The sequence below is a fragment of the Tupaia chinensis genome, unplaced genomic scaffold (assembly GCF_000334495.1).
Source record: "Tupaia chinensis unplaced genomic scaffold, TupChi_1.0 Scaffold139833_1, whole genome shotgun sequence".
NCBI lineage: Eukaryota > Metazoa > Chordata > Mammalia > Scandentia > Tupaiidae > Tupaia > Tupaia belangeri.
The window spans coordinates 3,405,307-3,432,906 of NW_006199712.1; the positions used below are offsets into that span (position 1 = coordinate 3,405,307).

The window sequence follows — 27,600 nt, forward strand, 5'->3', positions numbered from 1 at the left end:
GGGAGTCCAGCGACATAGCCATTACGCTAACTGCTGGTTCCCAATAAAGTAATTCTTAAAAAAAGAAAATAAATACAGGTCTCATGAAGAGACTATGCAAGTGTCGGAAAAATGGAATTAAAGTATGTTTATTTTCATGCAAAATAATTGTGAAATTTGCAGTTTTTCATAATACACATTTATTTCCCATTTGGTGCTAGAGAGTATATGCACTCAACTGAGAGAGTGAGTGAGAGAGGAGACAGTACCCTCCCCCCATGGATAGTGGTCACTGTCATCTTTATCTGTCTCTTTCTTCCTTTGGGCTTTTGGGTATGCACGCATATGCATCTGGCCTATTTCTCAAGTGCTGGGTCAGGGACTTGAACTGCACAGTCGGCCATGTGGAATCCAGCCTCCTTAACTTCCAAGCCACCTGCTGGCCTCAAATTAATTTTAATAATATGTTTTATTTAACCCACTAAATATTATTTCAACTTATAATTAATAGATAATTAAAGAAGGGGGTATTACATTTTTGGTGCTAAGTATTAGCAATCTAATATGTGTTTTATACTTAAAGCACATTTCAATTTGAACTAACCACATCTCAAGGGCTCCAAATCTGCGTGTGGCTAGTGACTGTCACAATGAGCAGAACAGGCCTAGATTTTGCACATTTCCTTAATTTTCATGCAAATTGGTAATATGTGCATAGATTTTATACTACTTTTGTTTAGTGCTAAAGTGTACTGTATTTGTTAAGTTGTATTCTAGGAAATTAAATGAAATTACTAGTCCTTTTAAGGATTAAAAACTTTTTATTTGTATTTTAGCGCCACTCCAGAGGAATACAATACAGTTGTACAGAAGCCAAGACAAATTCTGTGTCAGTTCATTGATCGAATACTTACAGATGTAAATGTTGGTAAGAAACCAATGATTTGTTCTATAAATTGTATGGAGGAGATTTTTTTCCTTTTTTATAAATATGCAAGCACTTTACTCCATGGAGTTTTAGATACAGAGTTAGCTTTTATGATAATTACTGTTTTCAAGCAAGTTGTTACACAGTGTTGCTCATTATGCGATGCAGTATAGACTTTTAAAGTAGTTCTGTTTTCCTGTTTGTTATAGATAGTTTCTATGTTTTTGCAATAAGTTCTTTATTTGGCCTGGTGCAATCATGTGGATGAAATTTTACCTAGGTCTTTTGCTGTATGATTATATTGCTGGACTCCCGTATAGTCAGCTGTGGTTCCAGTCCTGGACTTGGCAGCTTAAAACTTGTGCCAGACATGTGTTTGCATGTGCCTGAAATCTCAAGAGGAGAATGGAGGAGAGAAGATTGTGGCATGACCATCCCCTCTGGAGATGATTTCTCAGTTTCTGTCTCTCAGTCTCTCTGGTGAGCACACGTGCCCTATATCAAAAATATCTCTAAAACAATTACTTATTTAATCTTAACTTATTATTAGTTATTTTATTTGCTATAGGACATGTATGCTCACTAGAGAGAAAATGAGAAAGCAAGCTGCCAGGTCTGAGACTCAAACCATAGTTAGCCATGTGGAAGTCTGACTTAACCATCATGCCACCTGCTGTCTCCTCTCATGACTCTTTTTAAAAATTATTTAATTTCATTTATTGTTATTTTTAAAATTTTTTAAAAGAATTATTTTATTTAATTTTATTTATTATTATTTTCCAGTTTGATCAGAGAGAGACAGAGAAAGAGAGAGAGGGAAAGTGATAAAGCAAGCCTCCAGATCCAGAACTTGAACTGCAGTCGGCCACGTGGGAGTACAACGCCTTTAATCACCATGCCACCTACTGGCCCCATTTTTAAAATTTTTTAATTTGACCAGAGACAGATACAGAGGGGGGGGGAAGGGAAAGTAAGAAAGCAAGCCGCCAGGTCCAGGATTCAAACCACAGTCAGCCATATGGGAGTCCAGCTCCCCAATCACCATGCCATCTGTTGGGTACCCTTTCATGACTCTTTAAAGTGATTAATCTTTTGTTGTTTTAGTTGCTCTTGAACTTGTAAAGAAAACTGACTCCCAGCCAACCTCGGTAATGTTGCTTGATTTCATCCAGCATATCATGAAATCCTCCCCTCTTATGTTTGTAAATGTAAATGGAAGCCATGGGCAAAATGAGGCCAAAGGCAGTTGTATTGGTAAGTGCTACTATTTATACATTCATTTGCAATCTGTTTTATGAAGTCTACCTTAGTCTATCCTGAAATGTCACATAAATGTGATTGTACTTTGTTGCATCAAGTTTGCTATGAAATGAAGGACCAAAATGAAACAGCTATTTTTATTTCCTGTATCCTTAATATTTTCTTTTTGTTATCATGTATTTTATTAATTAGGTACTTAGAGCTGAAGTAATAAATCTTATTTACCATAGGACATTTGGGCACAGGTTTTTTTTTTTTTTTCCTTTTTTATTTATTTAGTTTTGGTGTAAATTTATTTTATTACAAATCAGGCATTAGCAGACTACAACACATAGATAGGCTGACTGCCTATTTCTCTTTACAAAGGTTTAATGGAACAGCCGTTCTCAGTCATTTACTTATTGTCTGTAACTACTATAGAGGCAACTTGGGCCCTCAAGTCAACAATGTCTACTATCTGGTTCTTTAAGAAAAAGTTTCCTGGGCTGGCAGGTGGCGTGGTGGTTAAGGTGCTGGACACTCCTACATGGCCGACCACAGTTCAAGTCCCAAACCTGGTTGCTTGCTTTCTTACTTTCTCTCTCTCTCATCAAATTAAAATAAAGGAATGAATAAATTAAATTAAATAAATAATTCTTTAAAAATAATAATAAATAATAATAGCAAACAAAATTAAAGAAAGAAAGAACATTTAAAAGTTTCCTGACCTAGTCTATATGTGGAGGTTTTTTCACTTTGGCCCTTGTTAGTCTCATAAAGATATACAAAAAAATTTTTTCTTATATAATCCATATTTTTAAACGTGCATTTTTGTGAAAACCTCAAGATCCAACTTTGTTTTATTAATACTTATTTTATTTGTCAGAGGGTGTGCTCTCACCAGAGAGACAGAGGGAAGGGAAAAGAGTATTCCCCATTGAGAATGTTCACGCCACAATTCCCTCTCTATTTCACATATGTACATGTACCTGTAGTGTTTTTCAAGCTGTTGGCCTGGGATTTGAACACTATGGTCCCCATGTGGGATCTGGCTGTCTTAACTACTAGGTCACAGAACTATTCCAATACTCAACTTTGATAACATGTCTTTTTTTTTTTTTTTTAATTTGCTGTAGGGCATGTGCTTTCATGAGAGAGGGACAAAGAGAAAGTTAGAAAAATACCTCCTAGAGGGGATGGCCATGCTACAATCCCTTCTCCATTCCCTTGGAATTTGGGGCATACACGCTCACACACAAATACACACACACACAGACACACACACACGTCCAGTGTGTTTTTCAAGCCACTGGGTCTGAGAATTGGACTGCACAGTTGGCCATGTGGGACCCAGTCACCCTAACCACCATACCGTCCGCTAGTTTGTTAGCATGTCTTCTAACAAGTCTTTTCTATTCTAATCATTACTCTTGATTGCCTAGGACTGGCTTGATTGTTCCTTCTTTATGTTCTCTCAATTCTGAGTGTCATGTATTTCTTCTGTTATAATGGTTACCAAACTATATTGTAATCACCTGTTTGTAGTTTTTTCTTTTTTTCAGAGGTTTTTGCCTTGGAGCGCATGCACTTGCCAGAGAGAGAGAGACAGACAGACAAAGACTGTAAGAGGGAAAGTGAGAAATCACCCCTCGGGGGATGGCCATGCTGCAGTCTCTTCTCCATTCTCTTCCTGGAATGTGGGCATGTGTGCATATTTGCCTGGTGTGAGTTTCAAGCCAGGGGGTTCGGGAGTCGAACCGTGGTTGACCATGTGGGAGTCCAGCAATGTAACAGCTATGCCATCTGCTGGCCTATGTAGTATTTTTTAAGCTAAAAATAATTTCACTAGTGGATTAAAATTACTTTAGGAGTTAGCATTTAAAGCTAGATGAAATAGAAAATATAGTTCATTGTATGTAGTAAGTACTGTTTCATGTAACATTTGCTTTGTATATTTAAATGAAGTAAATACACATACTGAGTCATGAATAAAATGTATTTATTAGTTGCAGGCAAAAAGTTTAGGAAACAAGGCCCAGCTGCAGTGGTGCATAGATCACGCTGCTGCTTGGAAGGCTGGAAACCTCATAGGAGGCCTAGGTTTGGTTCTCTGGCCGACCTATCTTTGTCTCCCCCTTTCTCTCTCTTTTTTCTTCTTCCCTCTCTCATAAAGGAAAACTATCCAGATTCAATAAAATGTAGAAATTTATTAAAATAAACTTTTTAAAAAGTTTAAGAAATGATAAGGTTCATGAAGATGAGACTATTATTGATTTGTTCTTACATACTTGGGGTAGAGTTACCACTTGATAAATTTTTGTTGAAGGAATGATTATATGTACCATATATTGCATATTTATTATACTTTGAGGACTATTTGAGCATTTTTAATGCATTATCTTATCTGGTCATACAGTAAGGCATAACATAGATGTCATTATTCCCCTTTCATAGGTGAAGATCAGAGAAATAAAATTTTACATAGCCAGTAAATGGAAAGCTAGGACGTTGTTTGACTCTAACGTTGAGATCCTCTTTATGTAGGAAATATTTTACTTGATGATTTCTTCAGTAAAATATATACTTTAAAAATTAGTCATCAAGCATTTGGCAAATTAATTAGCACTTCTCATGGACTTATTTACTTAACTTTATTTGCTTGTTTATTTCAAAGAATTCAGTAATTGGATAATAACGAGACTTCTGAGGATTGCAGCATCTCCATCCTGTCATATGTTACACAAGAAAGTCTGTGAAGTCATCTGCTCCTTATTATTTCTTTTTAAAAGCAAGAGTCCTGCTATTTTTGGGGTACTCACCAAGGAATTATTACATCTGTTTGAAGACTTGATTTACCTTCACAGAAGAAATGCAATGGGACACGTTGTAGAATGGCCAGTATCTGTTAGTCGATTTTTAAGTCAATTAGAACACATGGGATATTTACAGCCAGCTCCTTTGCAGTTCATAAGCATGCAAAATTTAGAATTCATTGAAGTCACTTTGTTAACAGTTCTTATTCGTATTATTGCAATCATATTTTTTAGAAGGCAAGAACTCTTACTTTGGCAGATAGGTTGTGCTCTGCTAGAATATGGTAGTCCAAAAGTTAAATCTTTAGCAATTATTCTTCTAACTGAACTCTTTGAACTTGGAGGACTACCAGCGCAACCAGCCAGCACTTTTTTCAGCTCATTTTTGGAATTATTAAGACAACTTGTAGAAATAGATGCTGACCAATTAAAACTCTATGAAGAACCATTATCAAAGCTGATAAAGACATTATTCCCCTTTGAAGCCGAAGCTTATAGAAATATTGAACCTGTCTATTTAAATATGCTGCTGGAAAAACTCTGTGTCATGTTTGAAGATGGTGTGCTTATGCGGCTTAAGTCTGATTTGCTAAAAGCAGCTTTGTGCCATTTACTGCAGTATTTCTTTAAATTTGTGCCAACTGGGTATGAATCTGCTTTACAAGTCAGGAAAGTCTATGTGAGAAATATTTGTAGAGCTCTCGTGGATGTGCTTGGAGTTCAGGTAGATGCAGAGGTAAGTCATATTTAACATTACCTGTTAAATATATATTTTGTTTATCAATTAAATACAAGCATGTATGCAAAATATAGCTTTAAGAAAATAGAATGTCTTTATTAATAACTTAAACTCAGGATGTAATGATTTTTATAGTCTAATCTGGCTCCCTATTATGGATTTTTTTACTTTGATTTTAGCAGGATTTATTCCTTTGGTAATGAACTGCTGATGGTATGTAATGTTTTAAAGTAGAATTTGTGAAGTATAAATGTTTTGTTGCGTTATAGATCAACTTATTGTAGACATTTCGATTATTCCCATTGATTTTATCTTTGACGGATTATAATTAATCATTTTTTAAAAGACCTGTGAGTAAATTAGTCATGTCAAATTATGTCAGTTTTTCTATTTAGATTGTGGAGGAGAGACAATACAATAAAATAATAAGATATACAGTAACTTGATTAAACACTTTTTTTTCATTTTGTCCACAAGTCTTGGTGATTTGTAACATAAAAAGTAGTAATTCCTTTATTGAATTTCTCCTTGTAGCATTTTGGTAGAGAGAAAAACAAGTTATAGAGAGAATTTGTCTTGAGCCTTCTAAGACTATAGAACCATAGACTGTGAAACAGTATAGCTTAATTTAGGTGTTTGTTTGACCTCACAACACCCTGAAAAATAGTTTACTTTATGAGAAAACAGGCGACATCCGATACCTAGTACACTCTTGTTCCTATGGATGATGTAAAATATTTTGTAAGAGATTATTTTTGAAATTATTTGTTATCTCAGTACTTGTTGGGCCCACTTTACGCTGCCTTGAAAGTAGAAAGTATGGAAATCATTGAGGAGATGCAATGCCAAATTCAACAGCAAAGCCTCAGCAGTAACAGTGAGGAAACAGCAGCCAAAAGGCGTCGACTCAGCACATCTCCAAACTCATCCAGAAGAGCATCACAGCAGACTGAGGAGTATGGCTTTCATTCACTTTACATTTAGTCACTTAACAAAGCTTTGCTCACTTTTAAAAATCAACTTTAGTTCACCACTTTGAATTAAATACACAGGAACATCTTTTGAAATATAGTCAAAGAAATGCTTAAAATATTTAAAACGGTTTTGTAGTCTATACTAGTCTGAAACATTTCATGACTAAATATAGTTACTTTGTATGCCTGTCTAGTTTTTTAATAAAAATCTCTGAGGCTTTCAGTAATTTTAAAAAAATACTATCAAATAAACATTTTTATGATGTAGTCAAAGAATTACCATAATTCCACTGTTCCTGAACATTGTTTTAATTGTTATTTTAAATCTATGTTAGTATAATTTCAATAGTTGATACTACATGATTTGTTTTAAATAAATATATTTTATACTTGAACCAAATTTACATTGAATATGTATATCTTCTGCTTGTAGAATTGACCACACGGATATGAGCAAAAAGAGCATATTATGGAACACACTGAAACAGAAAGCTGAATCCCTTCAGATTTCTCTTGAACGTAGTAGTCTAAAGAACCCTGTTATAGAGACTTTAGAAGGAATTGCTATTATCTTACAACTGACTGCTTTGTGTACCGTTCACTGTTCTCCTCAAAACAAAGACTGGTAAAAAACTTCTCATTTTTTTCTGGGTGGGTTTCTTGTAATGAACTTGGATTTACTGTTTCAGGAGACCTTGTTTTTAACTTGATTAATGTGACTTTAGCACATAAGCATTTTTCAGTGAGATGGATATATTTTCTACTATGCCTTCTAAATGCGAGTCACCATGCTAATGCCTGTACATTTTTTTAAATAATTATTTTGTTATTGTTATTACTTTTTTTTTTTTTTTGGAGAGATTTTCGCTATAGGGCGCATGTGCTCGCCAGACAGAGAGAGACATAGAGACAGAAAGCAAGAAATCACCCCCAGGGGGGATGGTCACGCCACAATCCCTTCTCCTCCATTCTCCTCTCGGGATCTTGGGCACGCATGCACACGCGCCCAGCGTGAGTTTTAAGCCACCGGGTCCGGAACGCGAACCGCGGTCGACTACGTGGGAGTCCAGCGACATAACCATTACACTAACTGCTGGTTCCCATAATTACAATTTTTTAAAAATTTGACCAGAGAGCGGAAAAGCGAGAAAGCAAGCCACCAGGTCCACAATTGGCCATGTTGGAGTCCCTACCTTAATCACTACATCACCTGCTGACCCCAATTGTGCATAGCTTACTTACTCTTTTTTTTTTTTTAAATTTATTTATTTACTTATTTTAATTTTACCAGAGGGGAACAGAGAGCGAGAGAGAAAGAAAGTGAGAAAGGAAGCCATGAGGTCCAGGACTTGAACCATGGTGGGCCATGTGGGAGTCTAGGGCCCTTAACCTCCACACCACCTGCCGACCCCTTACTTACTCTTTATAACAGTCCTGAGAGATAAATACTGTTATGATCAAACAAATTAGATGTTGCAACTCAGGAAATTGAGACTTTTGTTTTTATCCAAAATCTTTAACTAACTTTCCTAAGGTCACAAAAGTAAAACAAACAGAACACATTTATGTACAACTCAAAGCTTTTGTTGTTTCACCATCATGCTAACTGGTGGTCTCCCTCTTTCTGTCTCTCTCCAGAAAGCACACGTGCCCTTTAGCAAATTAATAATAATAGTAACACAAGCATATATTCTATCATTTTTAAACCTGGTGATACCACATTTAAGTATTGTAGTTTTAATTTTGATTCCCAAGTGCTCAGAGTACATTAAGCTAACATAAACCAGACTTAAAGTAAGAATGACATATTAATTGGTTTGCATATTAGTTTTAACTGATTTAAGGTTATAGGCTAGTCTTGTGCTCACAGTTCCTTTTTGATTTACTATAATACTAGGCTAAACTGTAACAAAACTCATTTTAATTCTGTCTTTTTTAAAATGTACTTACTGCAGCCATAATTCCAAGGACCGTCAACACCAATGTAAGGAGAAATCTTCAGTAGTAATAACTTGGATGCCTTTTGATTTTTACACGAAGGTGCTTAAGAGCTGTAAGAGTTTGCTAGACTCTGTTCAGAGACCTTACCTGGAGGCAGTTATTGAAAATGTTGTGAAAATTTATGATGCGTTGATTTATATGCAAGGTAAGTATAAATAAGCAGTAGATCAGAATACCTTTATAGATAATTGGTACAGAAGTAGACTTTCTTTTTCACTTGAACCTTAAATGCACAGAGGTTGGGACCTGCATATGGTGTAATGGTTATGTTGCTGGACTCCCACGTAGTCGACCGGTCCTGAACCCATCAGCTTAAAACTCACTCTAGGTGCATGTGCGTATGTGCCCAAAATCCCGAGAGAAAAATGAAGGAGAAGGGACTTCATTGTGGCCATCCCCCTGTGTGTGTGGGGGGGTGATTTCTCACTTTCTGTCTCTCTGTCTCTCCAGCAAGCACACCTGCCCTATAGCAAAAATCTCTCAGAAGGAAAAAAAAAATACACGGGTGTTTGACATACCCATAAATATTTTCCTGATTTTAGTCCTGTTAAACTTGTCATTAATTTCTGAATTCCGGATTTATTTGTGTAATATTTTTTTTAAGAGAGAGATTTTTGCTATAGGGCACATGCACTTGTCAGACACACAGACAGAAACAGAAAGCAAGATGTTTTGGCCACACTGCAATCCCTTCTCCATTCTCCTCTCAGGATTTTGGGCATGCACACACACGTGCCTGGTGTGGTTTTTTCTTTGTTTGTTTGTTTGTTTTTAAGAGGTTTCTGCTATAGGGTGCTTGCACTTGCTGGAGAAACAGAGAGAGACAAAGAGACAGAAAGCGAGAAATCACCTCCCGGGGGCATAGCCACGCAGCAGTCCCTTCTCCATTCTTCTTCCAGGATCTTGGGCACACATGCACACATGCCTGGCGTGAGTCTAAGCCACCAGTCCGGGATTTGAACCACTGTTGACTACGTGAGAGTCCAGTGACGTAACCATCACACCATATGCTGACCCCACACCCAGTGTGTTTTAATCCACCAGGTCCGGCACTTGAACCCCAATCGACTGCATGGGAGTTCAGTGACGTAACCATTACCCCAAGTGTGGGTCTCTTTTTATGTAATATTTTATTATTATTATTCAGCTAACAAATTATTTATCACTTTTTTTTTTTTAAGAGTTTTTTTCCAAAGGATACTTGCACTTGCCAGAAAAACAGAGACATTGAGAGGAAAGTGAGAAATCATTTCCAGTGGAGATTGCCACACCACAGTCCCTTTTCTTTCATTCTCCTCCCAGGATCTTGGGCACTCACGCACACATGCCTGGTGTTAGTTTCAAGTCACTGTATCCCGGGACTCAAACTGCGATTGGCCACATGGGAGTCCAGTGATGGAACCACTATGTAGCCCCAATTACTTACAACTTTTAAGTTTTTTTGATTTGAGAGTCCAAAGAATACTATGATCTTTCTCCTAGAATAAATGCATACGTTTATAAAGTCATGTTTGTTTTCTTTTGGTTTACAGACCTCAGAGCATCATTCATGGATCCCTGTATTAAAAACCCCTATTTAGGGACCAGCAGTTAACATAATGGCTATGTCGCTGAACTCCCATGTAGCTGACCGCGGTTCGAGTCCCGGACCCTGTGGGTTAAACTCACACCGGGTGCATGTGTGTGTGTGTCTAAGATCCTGAGAGGAGAATGGAGGAGAAGGGATTGCGGCATGCATTCCCCCGGATGGTGATTTCTCACTTTCTGTCTCTCTGTCTCTCTTTCTGGTGAGCGCACGCGCCCTATAGCCAAAACCTCTCAAAAAAAACACACAAAAAAACAAAAAACCCTATTTATTCAATGTTCATTTTAATTTCATTTGGTGTTCAAGTGTCTGTACTTTCATTTGTAAAAAGACAGGATTAGGGACACCCTGGTAGTATAGTGGTTAAGCATTGTGTACAGGGAGGTGATCTCACATGGCTGACCATAGTTGAGATCTTGGCCCTGATGGCTTGAAATCCTGGCTATGGTAGCCTGAAAAACATGCCTGGCATGTGTGCATGTATGCCCAGGATCCTGGCAGGATGGATACATTGATGAAAATGATTGTGGCATAACCATGCCCCCCCCCCCTTTAAAAATAATTATTTATTTTATTTTATTAATTCATTTATTTTTTAGTTTTACCAGAGAGAGATAGAGGGTAAGAGTGAGAGAGAGAGGAAGTGAGAAAGCAAGCCACCAGATTCAGGACTTGAACCCTGGTCGGCCATGTGGGAGTGTCCAGCGCCTTAACCACCATGCCACCTGCTGTTCCCGACCATGCCCCTTGTGAGTGTGCTTCGGGCTCCCCTCTGCCTCTCTCCCTTCGTCCTCGAGAGTGCACCTGCCCTCTGGAAATACATGGTAATAATTATAAAAAGTGTTAAATATGATTAAGGAAAAATATAATTAATGATCTATTGTGTGTTTCTGTAGTGAAAAGTTCATTTGAGGATCATATTCTGGAAGATTTATGTGGAATGCTCTCACTTCCATGGATTTATTCCCACTCTGATGATAGTTCTTTAAAGCTAACTACATTCACCACTAGTCTTCTGACATTAAGTCAGAAAATATCAGATAGCTTCTGTAAGTATTCATAAAATTGTATCTATGTGTGTGGTTTATTTTGATTTGTTTCAACTCATTGCTATGTAGGACTTATAATATTTATATTTTTTCAATAATTAAGAGGAGATATATTTTTAACAATTCAGGAGTTAGATATGTAAAATATAACAAATGAAAGCCTATCTCCATATATTCCATTTTCTCTCTTTCTATAAAAAGTTTGAAATGTGGGCCAGTAGGTGGCATAGTGGTTAAGACAGTGAATCCCATGTCGCCAACTCCACAGTTCGAATTATGGACCTGGTGGCTTGAAAAACAGTCCAGGTGCATGTGCATCCATGCCCAAAATTCATAGAGGAGAGTGAAGGTGAGGGGATTGTAGCATGGCCATCCACCCTGGTGGGGGATGATTTCTCATTTTCCCTCTCTCGCTCGCTCTCTCTCTCTGACCTATGGCAAAAATCTTAAAAAAAAACAAAGGAATTTGAAATGTATTTGAAATGTATACATATTTAAATCTAGTAAAATTTTGAAACTTGAGAAGTACAAAAATAAACCAAAGAAAAATGCAGCACTTTAATACCATGTTTTCAGTTTAAGAAATAAAAATATTAGAGATATAACAGAAATCCTTTGATTGTCCTCCAATTCCATTTCCCCCAATCTTTAAAACTTTCCCTAGAGATAATTATTGTGAAATTGGTGTTTATTTCTGATGAATGTTGTAATACTTTTACCATAGATGCTTTTATCCTTTTATAATATACAGTATGAAATTGCTTTGCTTATTACAACTTGCATTTTGTTAGTTAACATATTTTTGTTATTGTTGTTTGCCTGTTTTATTTTTTGTTTGTTTTTTTTGTTTTTTTGAGAGGTTTTAGCTATAGGGCACCTGTGCTCGCCAGAAAGACAGAGAGACAGAAAGTGAGAAATCAACCCTCGGGGGGGATGGCCACACTGCAATCCCTTCTCCTCCATTCTCCTCTCGGGATCTTATGCATGCACCTGGGTGTGAAGTTGACATCTTTATTAGGGTTACCTATGCCGATATGTGTAACTATGATATTTTATTTAAATTTTAAATAGTAGCCAATTGTATAGATAGACACTATCAGTATTCCTATTGACAGATAATCAATTTTTTTCAGTTTTCACAATTACAAATAAAATTTTAATTTTTTTTTTTTTTTTGAGAGAGAGATTTTTGCTGTGGGTTTGTGAACTCACTGGGGAGACAGAGAGACCAAAAGTGAGAAATCACTCCCCAGAAGGCTGGTGATGCCACAAGCCCTTTTCTCCTAGGATCTTAGGCACACGTGCACATGTGCTCAACGTGAGTTGTAAGCTGCTGGGTCCAGGATTTAAACCGCATTCAACTACGTGGGAGTCCAGCAACATAACTGTTAAGCCATTTGCTGGTCCCCAAAATTTCAATAAATATTTTTAGAAGTGACTCAAGTCTAAGGCCTTGCTGAGTTTGTTTAAGAATTATTTTATTGGAGACCAGTAGGTAGCATGGTGATTGAGGCACTGGACACTCCCATATAGTGACCACTGTTCGAGTACCGCACCTGATGGCTTGCGTTCTTACCTCTCTCTTTCTCTGTGTTTCTCTCTGATCAAATTAAAATAAATGAATGAATAAAGAAGTAAAGAATTTTTTAAAAAGAGATATTTTATTGAAATTTATTTATTTATTTATTTCAATTTGACCAGAGAGGGACAGAGTGAGAGAGAGTAAAGTTAGAAAGCAGGTCTCCAGATCTGGGACTTAAACCACAGTCAGCTATGTGGGAGTCCAGCACCCTTAGCCACCATGCCACCTGCCAGCCCCAAAGAATTTCTCATTTCTTATTTTTTTTTTTTTTTTATGTTTTTTTTTTTTCTCTAGGGCACATGCCCTTGCTGGAGGGAGAGAGACAGACACACCATGAGAGGGAAAGTGAGAAATCACCCCCGGCGTGTGTGTGTGTGTGTGTGTGTGTGGGGGGGGTACGCTGCAATCCCTACTCCTCAATTCCTACCATGATCTTGGGCACGTGTATACACATAGACCCAGTGTGATTTTGAAGCCACTAGGTCTGGAACCATAATCAGCCATGTGGGAGTCCAACAACATAACCAGTACACTATCTGCTGGTTGGCCTTGCTATATAAAAGGTGCAGTCCAGGGACCAGCAGATGGAGTAATGGTTACGCTGCTGGACTCCCATGTAGTTGACTGCAGTTTTAGTCCCAGACCTGGCAGCTTGAAACTCACAGGGCACAAATGCGTGCATGCCCAAAGTCCCAAGAGGAGAATGGAGAAAAAGTGATTGCCACATGGCCAGATTTTTGGCTATCTCTCTCTGTCTCTGTCTGTCTCTCTGGCAAGTGCACACACCCTATAGCACAAAATCTCTATAAAAATAAGATAAAATAAAAGGTGCAGTTCATTGACCAGGAGCATCACTGCCATTTGGGAACTTGTTGAAAATAGAGAATCTTATGCTCCATTCAGACCTACTGAATCAGAATTTGCATTTATCAAGATCTCAAGTGATTCAAATGCACATTAAAATTTAAGAAGCATTATTTTAAGGTTAGATCTAATTTTGAGTTGTAGTGTTTGCACACTCTCAGCTGAATTCTGCCGCATTATGTGTCTAAGTGCCAGTTTATACTACTGGGGCAGAATCTGAGAGTTCTTACTGTTTTACACTCTTACTGATACTTGGCATCGTCAGACTTGGAAATTTTTGTTATTCTGGATGATGAGAAAATATTGTGCAAAGGTAACTGTCTTTTTTCCTTTTTATGCTGGAAGATGTGATTCAGTTGTGTTTCCTGGATTACTTGATAAATTGTGCTTAGACCCTTTTCAGTTCACCTGATTTGTTTTCTGAAAAGGAGCTTTTAATTAAGTTAGATATTACATGTATTTTAAATGTTAATTGACTTTATAGCATATATGTCTATATATATATATATACACACTACATATATGTATGTATAAAATGAACACTGTTAGATATCTTGTTTAATAGACTTAATTCTTTCAGCACCACAGGCACGATCACAGTGTGTGTTTCTTCTAACCCTGTTTCCAAGAAAAATATTCTTTGAATGGAGAACAGCAGTTTACAACTGGGCCCTTCAGAGCTCCCAGGAAGTTATCCGGGCTAGTTGTATTAATGGATTTTTTATCTTACTACAGCAGCAGAATTCTTGTAACAGAATTCCCAAGATCCTTATGTATGTATTAAGATTTTAATTTGAATATATCACTTGATTGGAAAGATCATAATGACATGGTTATATATGCAAAGTTATTGTTATTGATGAATATATAAAGCAAATGTTGCTTTTGGTTATAGAATTTAAAATTTGTACTTTCTAGACTTTGTCTTACTGATACTTCTGTTCCAAGTTAAGCCAGACTATTTATTTAGACCACAAAAATAAGCAAGAAGTTTTGTACTTTTTCTTTCTATTTTCCAGAGATAAAGTCAAAGATGATTCTGATATTATCAAGAAAGAATTTGCTTCTATACTTGGTCAACTTGTCTGTACTCTTCATGGCATGTTTTATTTAACAAGTTCTTTAACAGAACCTTTTTCTGAACATGGACATGTTGACCTCTTCTGTAAGAACCTAAAAGCCACCTCCCAACATGAATGTTTGTCTTCTCGACTAAAAGCCTCTGTATGTAAGCCGTTCCTTTTCCTACTGAAAAAAAAAATACCTAGCCCAGTAAAACTTGGTGAGTGATTATGACTTACTTACTTATTTATGTATTTTTTTAAATTTTTAAAGAATCATTTAACTTTATTTATTTATTTTTAATTTTTACCAGGGAGGTACAGAGTAAGAGAGAGAGAGAGAGAGAGGGAAAGTAAGAAAGCAAGCTACCAGGTCCAGGACTTGGACTGCGGTTGGCCATGTGGGAGTCCAGTACTCTAACCACCGTGCTACCTGTCAGCCCCATGATTTATTTATTTAAAACTTACTTAAGCTCTGTTTTACAAGTCAGTGGTAGAATTAGCCTGAAACCTTAAATAAATTACATGCTTGATAGCATCAGCATCAGTAGAGATTATGAATGGGATAACCAGTATTAGAGTGAATGACAGACCCAATAAGAGAAGTGATTTTGGTTTTTTAAAATGCTTTTGTGATTTGACAGTTTATTAGGACTTACCTAATTGTTGGTTCAGGATTGCAAGGTTCAGTATTCTTTATCATTTTTAGTGAGATTGCAGACCTTCTAAATGTGGCCCCTTAAAATAGATTACCTTGCCCAACTAGGGACTATAAATTATATCTTCTTGGCCACTTTCCAGTGATAATGGATTATCAATTTGGTGGGAGCATGAGATTTACATAAATTCTTTTTTTTTAAATGAATTATTTATTTAATTTTATTTATTCATTTACTTTAAAAATTTGACCAGAGAGAGACATGGAGAGACAAAGGGGGGAGGGAGTGAGAAGGCAATCCAGCAGGTCTGGTTGACCATGTAGGAGTGTCCAGCGCCTTAACCACCATGCCACCTGCTGGTCCCCAATTTACATAAATTCTTAAAAGATTCATTTCTTAGGCAGTAAGTTGCAACTTGTTCTCAAGTTTTCAAAGCAATGGTAAGTGGGTTCTAGGACTCCCTAAATATTATAAGGGTAACAGTAAGGCTAAGAGTGTCCTTCCTTCAAAGTTCTTTGGATTAGTGAAATATGCTTTTAAGTCTATCTTGGTAATATAATGATCTGTAAAATCTAAGAAGAACTAGTTAGTTTATAATTTAAAAAAATTTGGAATTTACTTAAAATGTAAAACATTTATGACTTAAGTATAAAGTAAATTTAAACTTAGAAGTATATTCATTTTAATTCTCTAAAATTCTGTGTGCTATCCATATTTGCTCTTTTTTTTTTGCTGGTGTTTTATTTATTACGATTTTTAAATTATTATTTTATTTACATTTAATCACTGTACATCTTTACAGGGTACAACCTTACTTTTCCCAACAAATACAGTGACTGTCAGTCAAGACAAAGACATTACCATATACATTATCATTAGCAAATAACTTTTCATTTTTGGGTCAGTTTTAGTGAGACTGTAGACTATTTTTTTCCTTCTATTCCTCTCCCTCCTTCGTCCTATTACCCACTGTCCTTACTATCTCTAGTATCTATAATTGCCCTCCCTGATACTATACCGTCCAATCTTACAGTTTCTGTTATTGAATGGAGACATACAAAGTCTGTCTGCTGTCCCTACTTGAATATTAAATATTGGGACTGGCAGGTGGTGTGGTGGTTAAGGGCATTGGATTCCCACATGGCCAACTGTAGTTCAAGTTCTGGATCTGGCGGCTTGCTTTCTCACTTTCCCCTTCTCTCTCTGTCTTTCACTGGACAAATTAAAAAAATAGTGACAACAAGTGGAATTAAATAAATAAATACTTATTTTTTAAAAATTAACATTATAAGCCAACTTGGTATTCCTTATAGTGTATTTCTTATTGACCGTATTTTTACAGTACAACTTTGATATTGTGTTAGATTAGGTGTTAAAATAGTCTTATCCTTCAGCTTTTATAGATAATCTGCATCATCTTTGTAAGCATCTTGATTTTAGAGAAGACGAAACGGAAGTAAAAGCAGTTCTTGGAACTTTACTAAATTTAATGGAAGATCCAGACAAGGATGTTAGAGTGGCTTTTAGTGGAAATATCAAGCATATATTAGAATCCTTGGACTCCGAAGATGGATTCATAAAAGAGGTTTATAATTTTTATTTTGAGTATTTGGGTTTTGATAAACCTAGCCGTAAAAATGTCTTTAACCGCAGCCAGCAAGTAATGTGGTGGTTGAGGCGCTGGACTCCCACATGGCTGACCATGTTTCAAATCCCAGACCTGGCAGCTTGCTTTCTCACTTTCCCTCTCTCTTTCTCTGTCTCTCTCTCTGGTGAGTGTATGTGCCCTATAGCAAATTAAAAATAAATAAATAAATAAAATTTTAAAACTTCTTAAAAATTTCTTTAACCAGTAAATTTTATTTTTCTAGCTTTTTGTCTTAAGAATGAAGGAAGCATACACACATGCCCAAATATCAAGAAATTACGAGTTGAAGGATACCTTGATTCTTACAACAGGAGACATTGGAAGGTATATTTGGCAGCATTTGTTTTCTTCCTTACTTGGTACTTTTGCCATTCCCCTTTTTTTATTTGCCTGGCATGAGAAATGATGATATGAGATATGTTACGTTATAGAAGAAACTGGTTCAGCATGTATTTATTTGTGGATTTCCATTTATTTCTGAGACATTGATTGTGTGTGTGTGGGGGGGTTCTTTCATTTCAGGGCAGCGAAAGGAGATTTGGTACCTTTTGCACTCTTGCACTTACTGCATTGTCTGTTATCCAAGTCAGCATCTGTTTCTGGAGCCGCATACACAGAAATTAGAGCTCTGGTTGCAGCTAAAAGTGTTAAACTGCAGAACTTTTTCAGCCAGTATAAGAAACCCATCTGTCAGGTGAGAGTCAGCATTCATCTTCACTATAGGCAATAGTAGTACTTTTGTACAGAATTTCAAAAAAGAACATGTGTATATTTTTATTTTGCTTTAAAAGATTATTTTTTTTGAATGCAGTATTTAGTTTATATAACAGAACTTAAAGCTTGCCAGTGTTATATTTTAGCATTTAGGTCTGAATATATAGATTATAAATGGGAGAGATTTTTAAAAAATCATCTTATGGGACCAGCAGTTGGCATAATGGCTATGTTGCTGGACTCCCATGTAGTCGACCACAGTGGCTTAAACTCATGCTGGGTGCATGTTCATGCATGCCCAAGATCCTGGGAAGAGAATGGAGGAGAAGGGATTGCAGCGTTGCCGGGTGATTTCTCGCTTTCTGTCTCTCTCTCTCTCTGTCTGGCAAGCTTCTTTTCTTGCTCTCTCCCTCTCTGTCTGGCAAGCACATGCGCCCTATAGCAACCCCCCCCCCCCAAAAAAAAAAAATCAGCTTGTAATAATGTACTGAATTATGCTCTTCTACTCGCTAGGAATTTCTTAATTATTTTAGCCTTTTTAGTCATGATAAATTTTTATATTTTTATACTCCACTTAGTTGTTGTTTTTTTAACAGCACTTAGTTTTTAAAAAGAGATATTTAAATAATGGTTGAAAAGTTGAACTGTGTTAAAATATTGGCTTTACCTTGTATTTGTGGTATTATCCTTAGCAAGATATTCAAGTGTCTTAAGTAAGCCTATTGACTTCATCTATAAAAGGGAGATTATAATATAATCTACCTCATTAAGATTGTTATAAAAATTAAATTAGCCAATTTAGGTAAAATAGAGTACTGTTCAGTACTGTTTTTTTTTTTTATGTTAGCTTAAAAAGTATTAGTTAAAATCTCTTTCTTGTGTGAAAATTAACAATAAAATTGTTTTTACTCTAGTTTTTGGTAGAATCTCTCCATTCCACTCAGATGACAGCACTTCCTAGTACTCCATGCCAGAACACTGAGATGCGAAAACAAGATATAGTTCACCAGAGAGAAATGGCTTTGAACACCTTGTCTGAAATTGCTAATGTTTTTGACTTTCCTGATCTTAATCGTTTCCTTACTGTAAGTTCCAGTGTATAATTGACTTAATTTTTTCAGTTCAGTATTTTTTTAAAGAATACTTTATTTAACTTTATTTATTATTATTATCATTATTATTTTCCAGTTTGATCAGAGGAGACAGAGAGAGAGAGGAAGTGAGAAAGCAAGCCACCAGGTCCGAGACTTGAACCGTGGTTGGCCATGTGGGAGTCCAGCGCTTTTAACCACCATGCCACTTGCCGGCCTCTCGGTTCAATATTTTGACCATTCCATTTCAGATATCTCTATTCTTCTAATTTTTTTTTTAATTTTATGTTTTATTTATTTGTTTATTCTGAGAGAAGCAGACAAACACTTCTAACAGAATTCTGATGCCACAGTCCAACTGCAACCTTGGCCAGCCTGGTTCACTGGCACCCACACATGTGCTCAGGGTGAACAGGGTGCTCCGGGCCATGAACTTGGGACCTCTCATCTAGATTTAGTCGCCTTACCCTGCCACTGCACCACTGTTTTTTTGTGTTTATTTTTTATTTTATTTTTTAAGAAAATCTGACAAGTACATTGGGGAGCATGTAGACCCTACATTTTCAAATGTACATGTTTTCTTTTCACTACGATATGAGGATATAGCTTATATAATAAAACTTCAGTTCATATTACTTTGAGTCATTGCTTTTTATGGGTATTCTGAAAAATTAATACTATTTGATTAATGCTGATTAATTCAGTAAACTATGTCTTCAGTGCTGCAATTGGTTCTGTTGGTAAATCAAAGTCTCATAAGGTAATTTCTATCTCTAAGGAGTTGGAGTAATAAAATATAAAACGAGTGGTACAGGTAATCTGCGAAGTTAAATGACATTGTACTGTGAAGTGGTTTGGGAAGCCTTTGAAATTCACTGGGGCTAAGGTTTAAAAGAAGACAGAGGAGGTTATCTTCTTACCATCTCCCAAAAGCAAGCCTCATCATTATTCTTAATTTATAAATTTTGTTTTTCCAGCCACCATGTCTGGGACTCAAACCATGGAGTCTGCCACATAGTATGCAGCTGTCTTAACCATTATACCATGTATTTGGCCCCAGTATTACTATTTTTTAATAAATTATTATAAATTGATTAAGTACTGGAAGAAGATATGATATTGAATTGTTGGAAAGTCATGATGTATTTTTTTCTATGCAAGAATGCGTCCGACAGCCCAATAGTACATGATAAAGACTACAAAGAAATTCATATCTCTTTATTTACTAATTAACGCTGGGAACCAAAAAGCACAGGTGCTTAGTGCAGCATTATCCAAGTAGCAAAATAAAACAAAAACAACCCCAAGAAGAAACTAAATGTGATTTTAGATCATAGAATGTTATGAAGCCATTACCATAGCTATATAACTTTGTAGAAGTTACTTTATAATATTACAACAGTTGTTAATATTTATTAAGTCAAAAACTGTAACACAAGTAAATTGGAATTTTTTCTGAGAACAGAGCCTGGGTCTTAATCACCATCATATCTCGAACCTTGATTGTGACTTACATAAAGTAAGTCTTCGTTACATGCAGAATGAATAAGTGAAAGCCCAGTCATTTTATCTTTGGTTTTTATATGTGTTTGGTGAACCAGACTTTTAAGGAAATAGACCAAAATAAAAATAAATTTTTGAGTATTGGGATAGTGACTGTGTTAGAAACTTTTATTTTTTTAGAGACTTTCGCCGTAGGGCATGTGCACTCACTAGAGATAAAGAGAGACAGAAAGCAAGAAGTCATTTCCCCAGGGGAGATGACCATGCCACAGTCCCTTCTCTTTCATTCTCCTCTCGAGATTCCAGGCACTCATGCATGCATGCATGCAACGCACGCACTCACGTGTGCTCTGCTTGAGTTTTAAGCCACCAAGTACTGGACTCAAATCACAGTTGACTACATGGGAGTCCAGTAAGTAACAATTATGCCACCTGCTAGCCCCCAAAACTTTTTTTTAATATCGCAGCGTGTGCTCTTTCACTTAAAAATTTCTTTAAATTTGTATTTATGATTACTCTTATTCTCTAAATGGAAGAATTAGTTCAAATACTTCATCAGACTTGGGACTTCTACCTTAGAGCATGAGTGTGTTTTAATATTTATGAGAAATTGTCCTGTTTTTAAAAGAATTATTTTATTTAACTTTATTACTATAATTTTTTTAAAATTTTATCAGAGAAAGGGGGAAAGAAAAAACAAGCCACTAGATTCAGGACTTGAAGTGTGGTTGGTCATGTGGGAGTCCAGCGTCCTACACCACCTACCAGCTCCCCCTTTTTTTTTTTTTTTTTAGATTTTTGCCAGGGACCAGCAGATGACATGTCACTGGATTCCCACATAGTAGACTGGTTCAAGTCCCAGACCTGGTGGCTTAAAACTTATGCCTGGCCCATGTGCATGTGTGCCAAAAATCCTGAGAGGAGAAAGGATTGTGGTGTGGCCATCCACTGGGGGGGGGAGGGGGGTGATTTCTCACTTTCTGTCTGCCTGTCTCTCTCTTTCTCTCTTTCCAGTGAGTGCACATACCCTATGGCAAAAATCTCTCCTAAATCTTAAATCTCTCTTAATCTTGCTTTCTCAAGAGAAACAGAGAGATGGTAAGAGGGAACGTGAGAAATTACCCCCTGGAGGGATGGTCATGACTCAGTCCCTTCTCCTCCCTAGACTCTGGGCACACACATAGGTGTGCTTGGCATGATTTTCAAACTACCAGATCCAAGACTTGAACCACAGTTGGCTGTGTGCGAGTCTAGCACCTTAACCACCATGCCACCTGTTAGCCCTGAGAAATTGTGTAATTTTTTTCACACCTGCTTATTTTTTGCCTTTTCACTTGGACAATATGAACTCTGCGCTATTAAGCGCTTGCTTGGTTTGATAACTGCTGTTTTTACAGTGTCTGAATCATAGTAGATGGTTAGTAAATATCTGCTGAGTTATTTTAAAATATTTTTGTACATATCTTATGTGAATATTTTATTATCCAAATATCCGTGCTTTTTGGTAATTGTTGTGTTCTTTTTCAGAGGACATTACAAGTTCTACTTCCTGACCTTGCTGCCAAAGCAAGCCCTGCAGCTTCTGCTCTTATTCGAACTTTAGGAAAACAATTAAATGTCAATCGTAGAGAGATTTTAATAAATAACTTCAAATATATTTTTTCTCATTTGGTCTGTTCCTGTTCCAAAGATGAACTAGAGCGTGCCCTTCATTATCTGAAGGTAAATGAATAATTTTATGTGTTTTACTTTTTTTTTAAATTACCATTAGGAGTTGTAACATTGTTATAGCAGTAAAAGTAAGCGAGTTACAACATATCCTAGAAGGATGTAAGTTAAATAGTTAAATATTATAATAAATTAAAATAAATTTTGTCCTGGGAACATTTTTATTTTTTAATTTGTCAGAGGGTGTATGTGCTCATCAGAGAAAGTAAGAAAGCATCCCCCTGTGGGAATGGTTAATTCACAATCTCCCTTTCTCTCCTCCTTCCTCCTTTCAGGATTTTGCTCATGCATGCATATGTGCTATGAGTGTTTTTTAAGCCATCAGGTCTAGGATGCAAAACACACAGTTGGCCATGGGAGATCTAGCTGCTTTAACTACCATGCACTGACTGGCTAGGGAGCGTATTAAATAGAATTCTTCTTTTATGTTCTTTGATCATTTCATCATAAGAGAGTATGATAGTCTTTTTTTTTTTTTTTTTTAAGTTATTGCTATAGGGTACGTATAGTTGTTGGAGAGAGACAGAGAGAGGAAGTGAGACAGTGAGAAATTACTTTCTGGGGGAGTTGGCCATACCATAATCCCTTCTCTATTCTCTTGGGATTTCAAACGAGCACACACACATTCCTGGCTTGTTTTTCAAGCAGCTAGATCCAAGACTCAAACTGCAGTTGACCACGTTATATCCAGCCACCTTAACTACTGTGTCACTATCTGACCAAATAGTCATCCTTTCATCAATGAGATTCTTAGCTAGTTTTATTTTATTATTTTTCAATTGATTGGAACTGTAAGATGATTACTGATATACAAATAATTATGGCTGTCAGAGGAGATGACGACTTTCAGTTGTAGTATGATGTCTGTGTTTAATTTCTTGGTTCTCTGATTATAATTTGGCCCAGTTTCTTGCTAGTTTTTAACTTTAGAAGCATAGCTTGGAACCCACAGTTGATGTAATAGCTATGTTGCTGGACTCCCATGTAGTGGACAATGGTTCAAATCCCGGACCTGGTGGCTTAAAACTCATGCTGGGTGTGTGTGTGCGTGCATGCCCAAGATCCTGAGAGGAGAAGGGATTGTGGCGTGGCCATTCCCCTGGGGGGTGATTTCTCGTGTTCTGTCTCTGTCTTTCTGGCGAGTGCACGCACCCTATAGCAAAAACCTCTCCAAATAAATATATAAAAGCATAGCTTGTATTTTTTTAATATTATATTAACCAACTTTGAAGAATATGAGACTACATGGGAACAGGAAACCTGTGAGAAATATATAACTACTATTTTCTTAGATCTTAATTTATTTAATTTGTTTCATAATATGTCAGTCACAGACCTTTATCTCACACCAGTTACTACATTTTTTCTTTTTTTGGGAGAGATTTTTGCTATAGGGTGCAGGCACTTGCCAGAAAGAGAGAGAGAGACAGACAGAAAGCGAGAAATCACTCCACAGAGGGGATGGCCATGTCACAATTGCTTCTCTTCCATTCTCTTCTTGGGATCTTGGGCACACACACACATGTACCCAGCGTAAGTTTAAACCACCATGTCTGGGACTTGAATTGCGGTCAACTACATGAGAGTCCAGCAACATAGCTATTACGCCAACTGCTGGTCCCAGTTATTGAATGTTAAAATATTTATTTTCAGGAATTGAATCTTTGTATTATGGAGGTAGAATGATAGCACACTTGATCTTAGTCAAAACGGCAAGAAGCAATCAAATGATAGTAACAAGTATACTGATTGCTTACTACATCAGAAACCGTGCTAAACTTATGTGGATCATTTTACCTAAACCTCATAATTACCTGATGAGATAAAGGTTTTATTATTATCATCGTTTTATAGATGAGGAAAGTAAGGCAGAAGGAGGTTAGATTTGGTAACTTCTCCATGTCACAGTACATCCAATAAGAGACAGAACTAGAATTTATTTATGTTTCATTCATTCTAAAGAATTATTTATTTACTCAATTTTATTTGTTGTTGTTATTTATTTTGACCAGAGAGAGACAGAGAAGGAATGTGAGAAAGCAAGCCACCAGGCCCAGGACTCGAACTGGGATTGACTAGATGGAGTCCACATCTAAACTACCACACCACCTACTAGCTCTGCAAGTTCGAATTTCTTTCTTTTTTCTTTTTTTTTTTTTTTGATAGATTTTTGCTATAGGGCACATGCACCCGCCAGAGAGACAGAGACAGTGAGAAATCACCCACTGGGGTATGAACATGCCACAGTCCCTTCTCCATTCTCCACTCGGAATTTCGGACATGCACGCACACACGCCTAGCATGAGTTTTAAGCCACCAAGTCAGGGACTCAAACCGTGGTCAACTCCATGGGAGTCCAGTGATGTAACCACTACGCCATCTGCTGGTCCTCAGAGTTAGAACTTAAATCCAGCAATCTGGGCCAGGAAGACTGCTCTCACCCAATATACTGTATTTCGTTTCAGGTGTTATGTCTATAAATACTGATTTGATGATATTCTAAGAACTTAGAGAAAACTAGGATTTTGTTTTTTTAATTCAGTTTTTTAAAATTGATAATTTCTCTTCATGATCTATAACACAGGAAAGATCTACCATGAGAGAACAAGATTAGAATCCTTTTCCAGTGCCTTTTTTTTTTTTTTTTTTCTTTAAGAGAGATTTTTTTCCTATAGGGTGCATGTGCTGGCTGTAGAGATAGAGAGATAGAAAGAGACAAATCACCCCTGGGGGAATGGCCACGCCACAATGCCTTATTTGTTTTCCTCTCAGGATCTTCGGCATGCACACATGTAGACCCAGCATAAGTTTTAAGTCACCAGGTTGGGACTCAAACCAGGTCAACTACATGGGAGTCTACTGATGAAACCATTGTGCCATCTGCTGGTCCCTCTAGTGTCTGTCTTTATATTTTTTAGAGAGAGGCTTTTTTCTTTTTCTTTCCTTTTTTTTTTTTTTTTAATATAGGGCGCATGCGCTCACTAGAGAGAGACAGAGAGACAGAAAATGAGAAATCACTCCCCAGTGGGGATGGCCATGCTGCAGTTCTTTCTCCAGTCCTCTCTCAGGAGTTTGGACATGCATACACACATGCCAGCATGAATTTAAGCCATCTGGTCCAGAACTCAAATCACAGACAGCTACATGGTAGTCCAGCGATATAACCATTACGCCATCTGCTGGTCCCTCCAGTGTCTTTCTTAATACCATTAGTAAATCCTCATATGGTCTAGAGCTCCTTATTTATTTATTTATTTTTTTGGAGAGGTTTTCACTAGAGGGCATGTGCTCTCGCCAGACAGACAGAGAGAGACATAGAGACAAAAAGCGAGAAATCACCCCCCAGGGGGGATGGTCACGCCGCAATCCCTTTCCTCCATTCTCCTCTCGGGATCTTGGGCATGTATGCACACGCGCCCGGCGTGAGTTTTAAGCCACCGGGTCCAGGACGTGAACCGCGGTCGACTACATAGGAGTCCAGTGACATAGCCATTACGCTGACTACTGGTTCCCTAGAGCTCCTTATTAATACCATGTTTAAATCAATATATTATTTCTAGGATATTAGTATGAAGAAATAAACATTTTTTTTAAATGTGTCTTTGGATCAGAATGAAACAGAAATTGAACTGGGGAGCCTGTTGAGACAGGATTTCCAAGGGCTACATAATGAATTACTACTGCGTATTGGAGAGCACTATCAACAGGTTTTCAACGGTTTGTCAATACTTGCCTCGTTTGCATCTAGTGATGATCCATATCAGGGACCAAGAGACATCACATCACCTGAACTGATGGTAAGGAATGTGTTGTATGGTTTTTTTCCTCCATTTTTGTAGCTTAATTATGAACTTGGAACATTTTTCCAACTGCTGGAGATTTGTTTAAATTTTAACTTGAGATTTTTAGGTTGGAAAGGGTCGATTTAAATCACATGGTCACAGGAATGCATTAATATATACTAGCATTGAAACTGTGAATTTTCAGTTGATAGGAGAGAATGTATTTTTCACTGAGTAAAAATGTTTACAGAAACTTCACAATTTTTAAACTGTTTATTAGAACATGTTTATAGCTCTCCCTTCATTCTGCCTCCCCCACCCATCATCCCATCCTTGACACAGCAAACTAAACTTAGCCATTCCAATTAAAGTTTAACTCATTTTTGTGCTGAAGGGAAGTTATAAGAAATGTTACTCCTTTTTTAATAGATTTAATTTTATTTATTATTTATTTTACTTACTTATTTATTTATTTATTTATTTTTTGCTATAGGGCACATGCACTTACCAGAGAGAGTAGGGAAGTAAAAACAAGATGCCAGATCTGGGACTCGAACCACTGTTGGCCCTGTGGGAGACCAGTGCCCTAACTACCATGCTACCTGCTGGCCTCTGTTACTCCTTTTTGTTTCTTTGTCTTAAATTTGTATCTCTGGAGAAAACTTAAAAATCTTCAGGTTATTATTATTTTTTTTTGTTTCTGATTGCCCTCATTTTTTTTAGAGACTCAGAGGACTACCACTAGAATATCTTCAGAGAGGTTTCTGTCTCTGCTTGTTCATTTCCCATTACATGGATCCATTCTAGTCTAGCTCTGTTCTTTTCTATATAAGTTCTTCTTGTCAGAGTCACCAGCAGTTTTGTTACTGTTAAATCCAATGGCCACTTCTCTTGTTATCGTACTCAATTTTTCAGAAGCATTCAACACAATTGAACATCCCTTCCTATGTGGCATCTGCAATACTACATTGTCTTGATTTTCTTTTTGCTTCACTGTCTTTGCATTCTTAGTGTTTTTTTATTCCTTCTTTTTTATTTACTTTATTAATATTACCAGAGGACATGGGTGCTCATTAGTGGGATAGAAGGCATTCCTTAATGGGGTATGATCATGCTGCAATTCATTCCTCCATCTTATGCATACACGCATACCTAGTTTGATTTTCAAGTTGCCTGAGCTGGGATTCAAAGCGTGGTTGGGCTTGTGGGATCCAACTCCCTTAATTGCTAACATAAGGGACCTGCCTTTATTCTTAGTCTTTTTCACTGGTTCTTTCCCTGTACTTTTATCTACTTTCATCTAAACATTACAGTGATTTAAGACTAACTGGCTTTTTTCCCTGCTATCATTCACTCCTTAAGTGATCACAGTCTTTTGCTTTGCTGTGACTTATATTTGATGATTTCATTGTTGAAATTTTAGTCCAGACCTCTCCTGAGCTTTGAATTTGTGAGTTTATATAGATTCATTCCAGGGAGAAGCAGATGGTACATACAAAAAAGTCTGAAGTGAAAATAATTTAACAAAGGAGCTATTTTCAATGTTATGGACAAGGTTTAGGGAACCAGCAAAGAATATTAAGGAACCCAGGGACTAGGGACACAAAAAATTTAATGTTTCCCTTAATCTGAGAAAGGGGGGGAAATGGTGTTAATAGAAC

General features: G+C 36.9%; 1 protein-coding gene across 3 annotated transcripts in view; it reads left to right on the top strand.

The window, feature by feature from the left end:
• Positions 1-27,600, top strand: part of ATR (ATR checkpoint kinase) — a 137,221-nt gene that overhangs the window by 13,816 nt on the left and 95,805 nt on the right. For all 3 annotated transcript variants that reach the window (XR_003546810.1, XM_014593188.2, XM_006162303.3), the window contains exons 2-16: positions 816-907; positions 2,012-2,161; positions 4,821-5,695; positions 6,476-6,654; positions 7,106-7,297; positions 8,628-8,818; positions 11,155-11,307; positions 14,334-14,526; positions 14,773-15,035; positions 16,868-17,058; positions 17,345-17,445; positions 17,644-17,815; positions 18,750-18,920; positions 21,957-22,151; positions 25,769-25,954. Coding sequence is in view for 2 of the 3 variants with exons in the window: in XM_014593188.2 (XP_014448674.1) it covers positions 816-907; positions 2,012-2,161; positions 4,821-5,695; positions 6,476-6,654; positions 7,106-7,297; positions 8,628-8,818; positions 11,155-11,307; positions 14,334-14,526; positions 14,773-15,035; positions 16,868-17,058; positions 17,345-17,445; positions 17,644-17,815; positions 18,750-18,920; positions 21,957-22,151; positions 25,769-25,954 (3,304 nt within the window). In the remaining variant the exon portion in view is untranslated. The remainder of the gene's footprint in view (positions 1-815; positions 908-2,011; positions 2,162-4,820; positions 5,696-6,475; positions 6,655-7,105; positions 7,298-8,627; positions 8,819-11,154; positions 11,308-14,333; positions 14,527-14,772; positions 15,036-16,867; positions 17,059-17,344; positions 17,446-17,643; positions 17,816-18,749; positions 18,921-21,956; positions 22,152-25,768; positions 25,955-27,600) is intronic.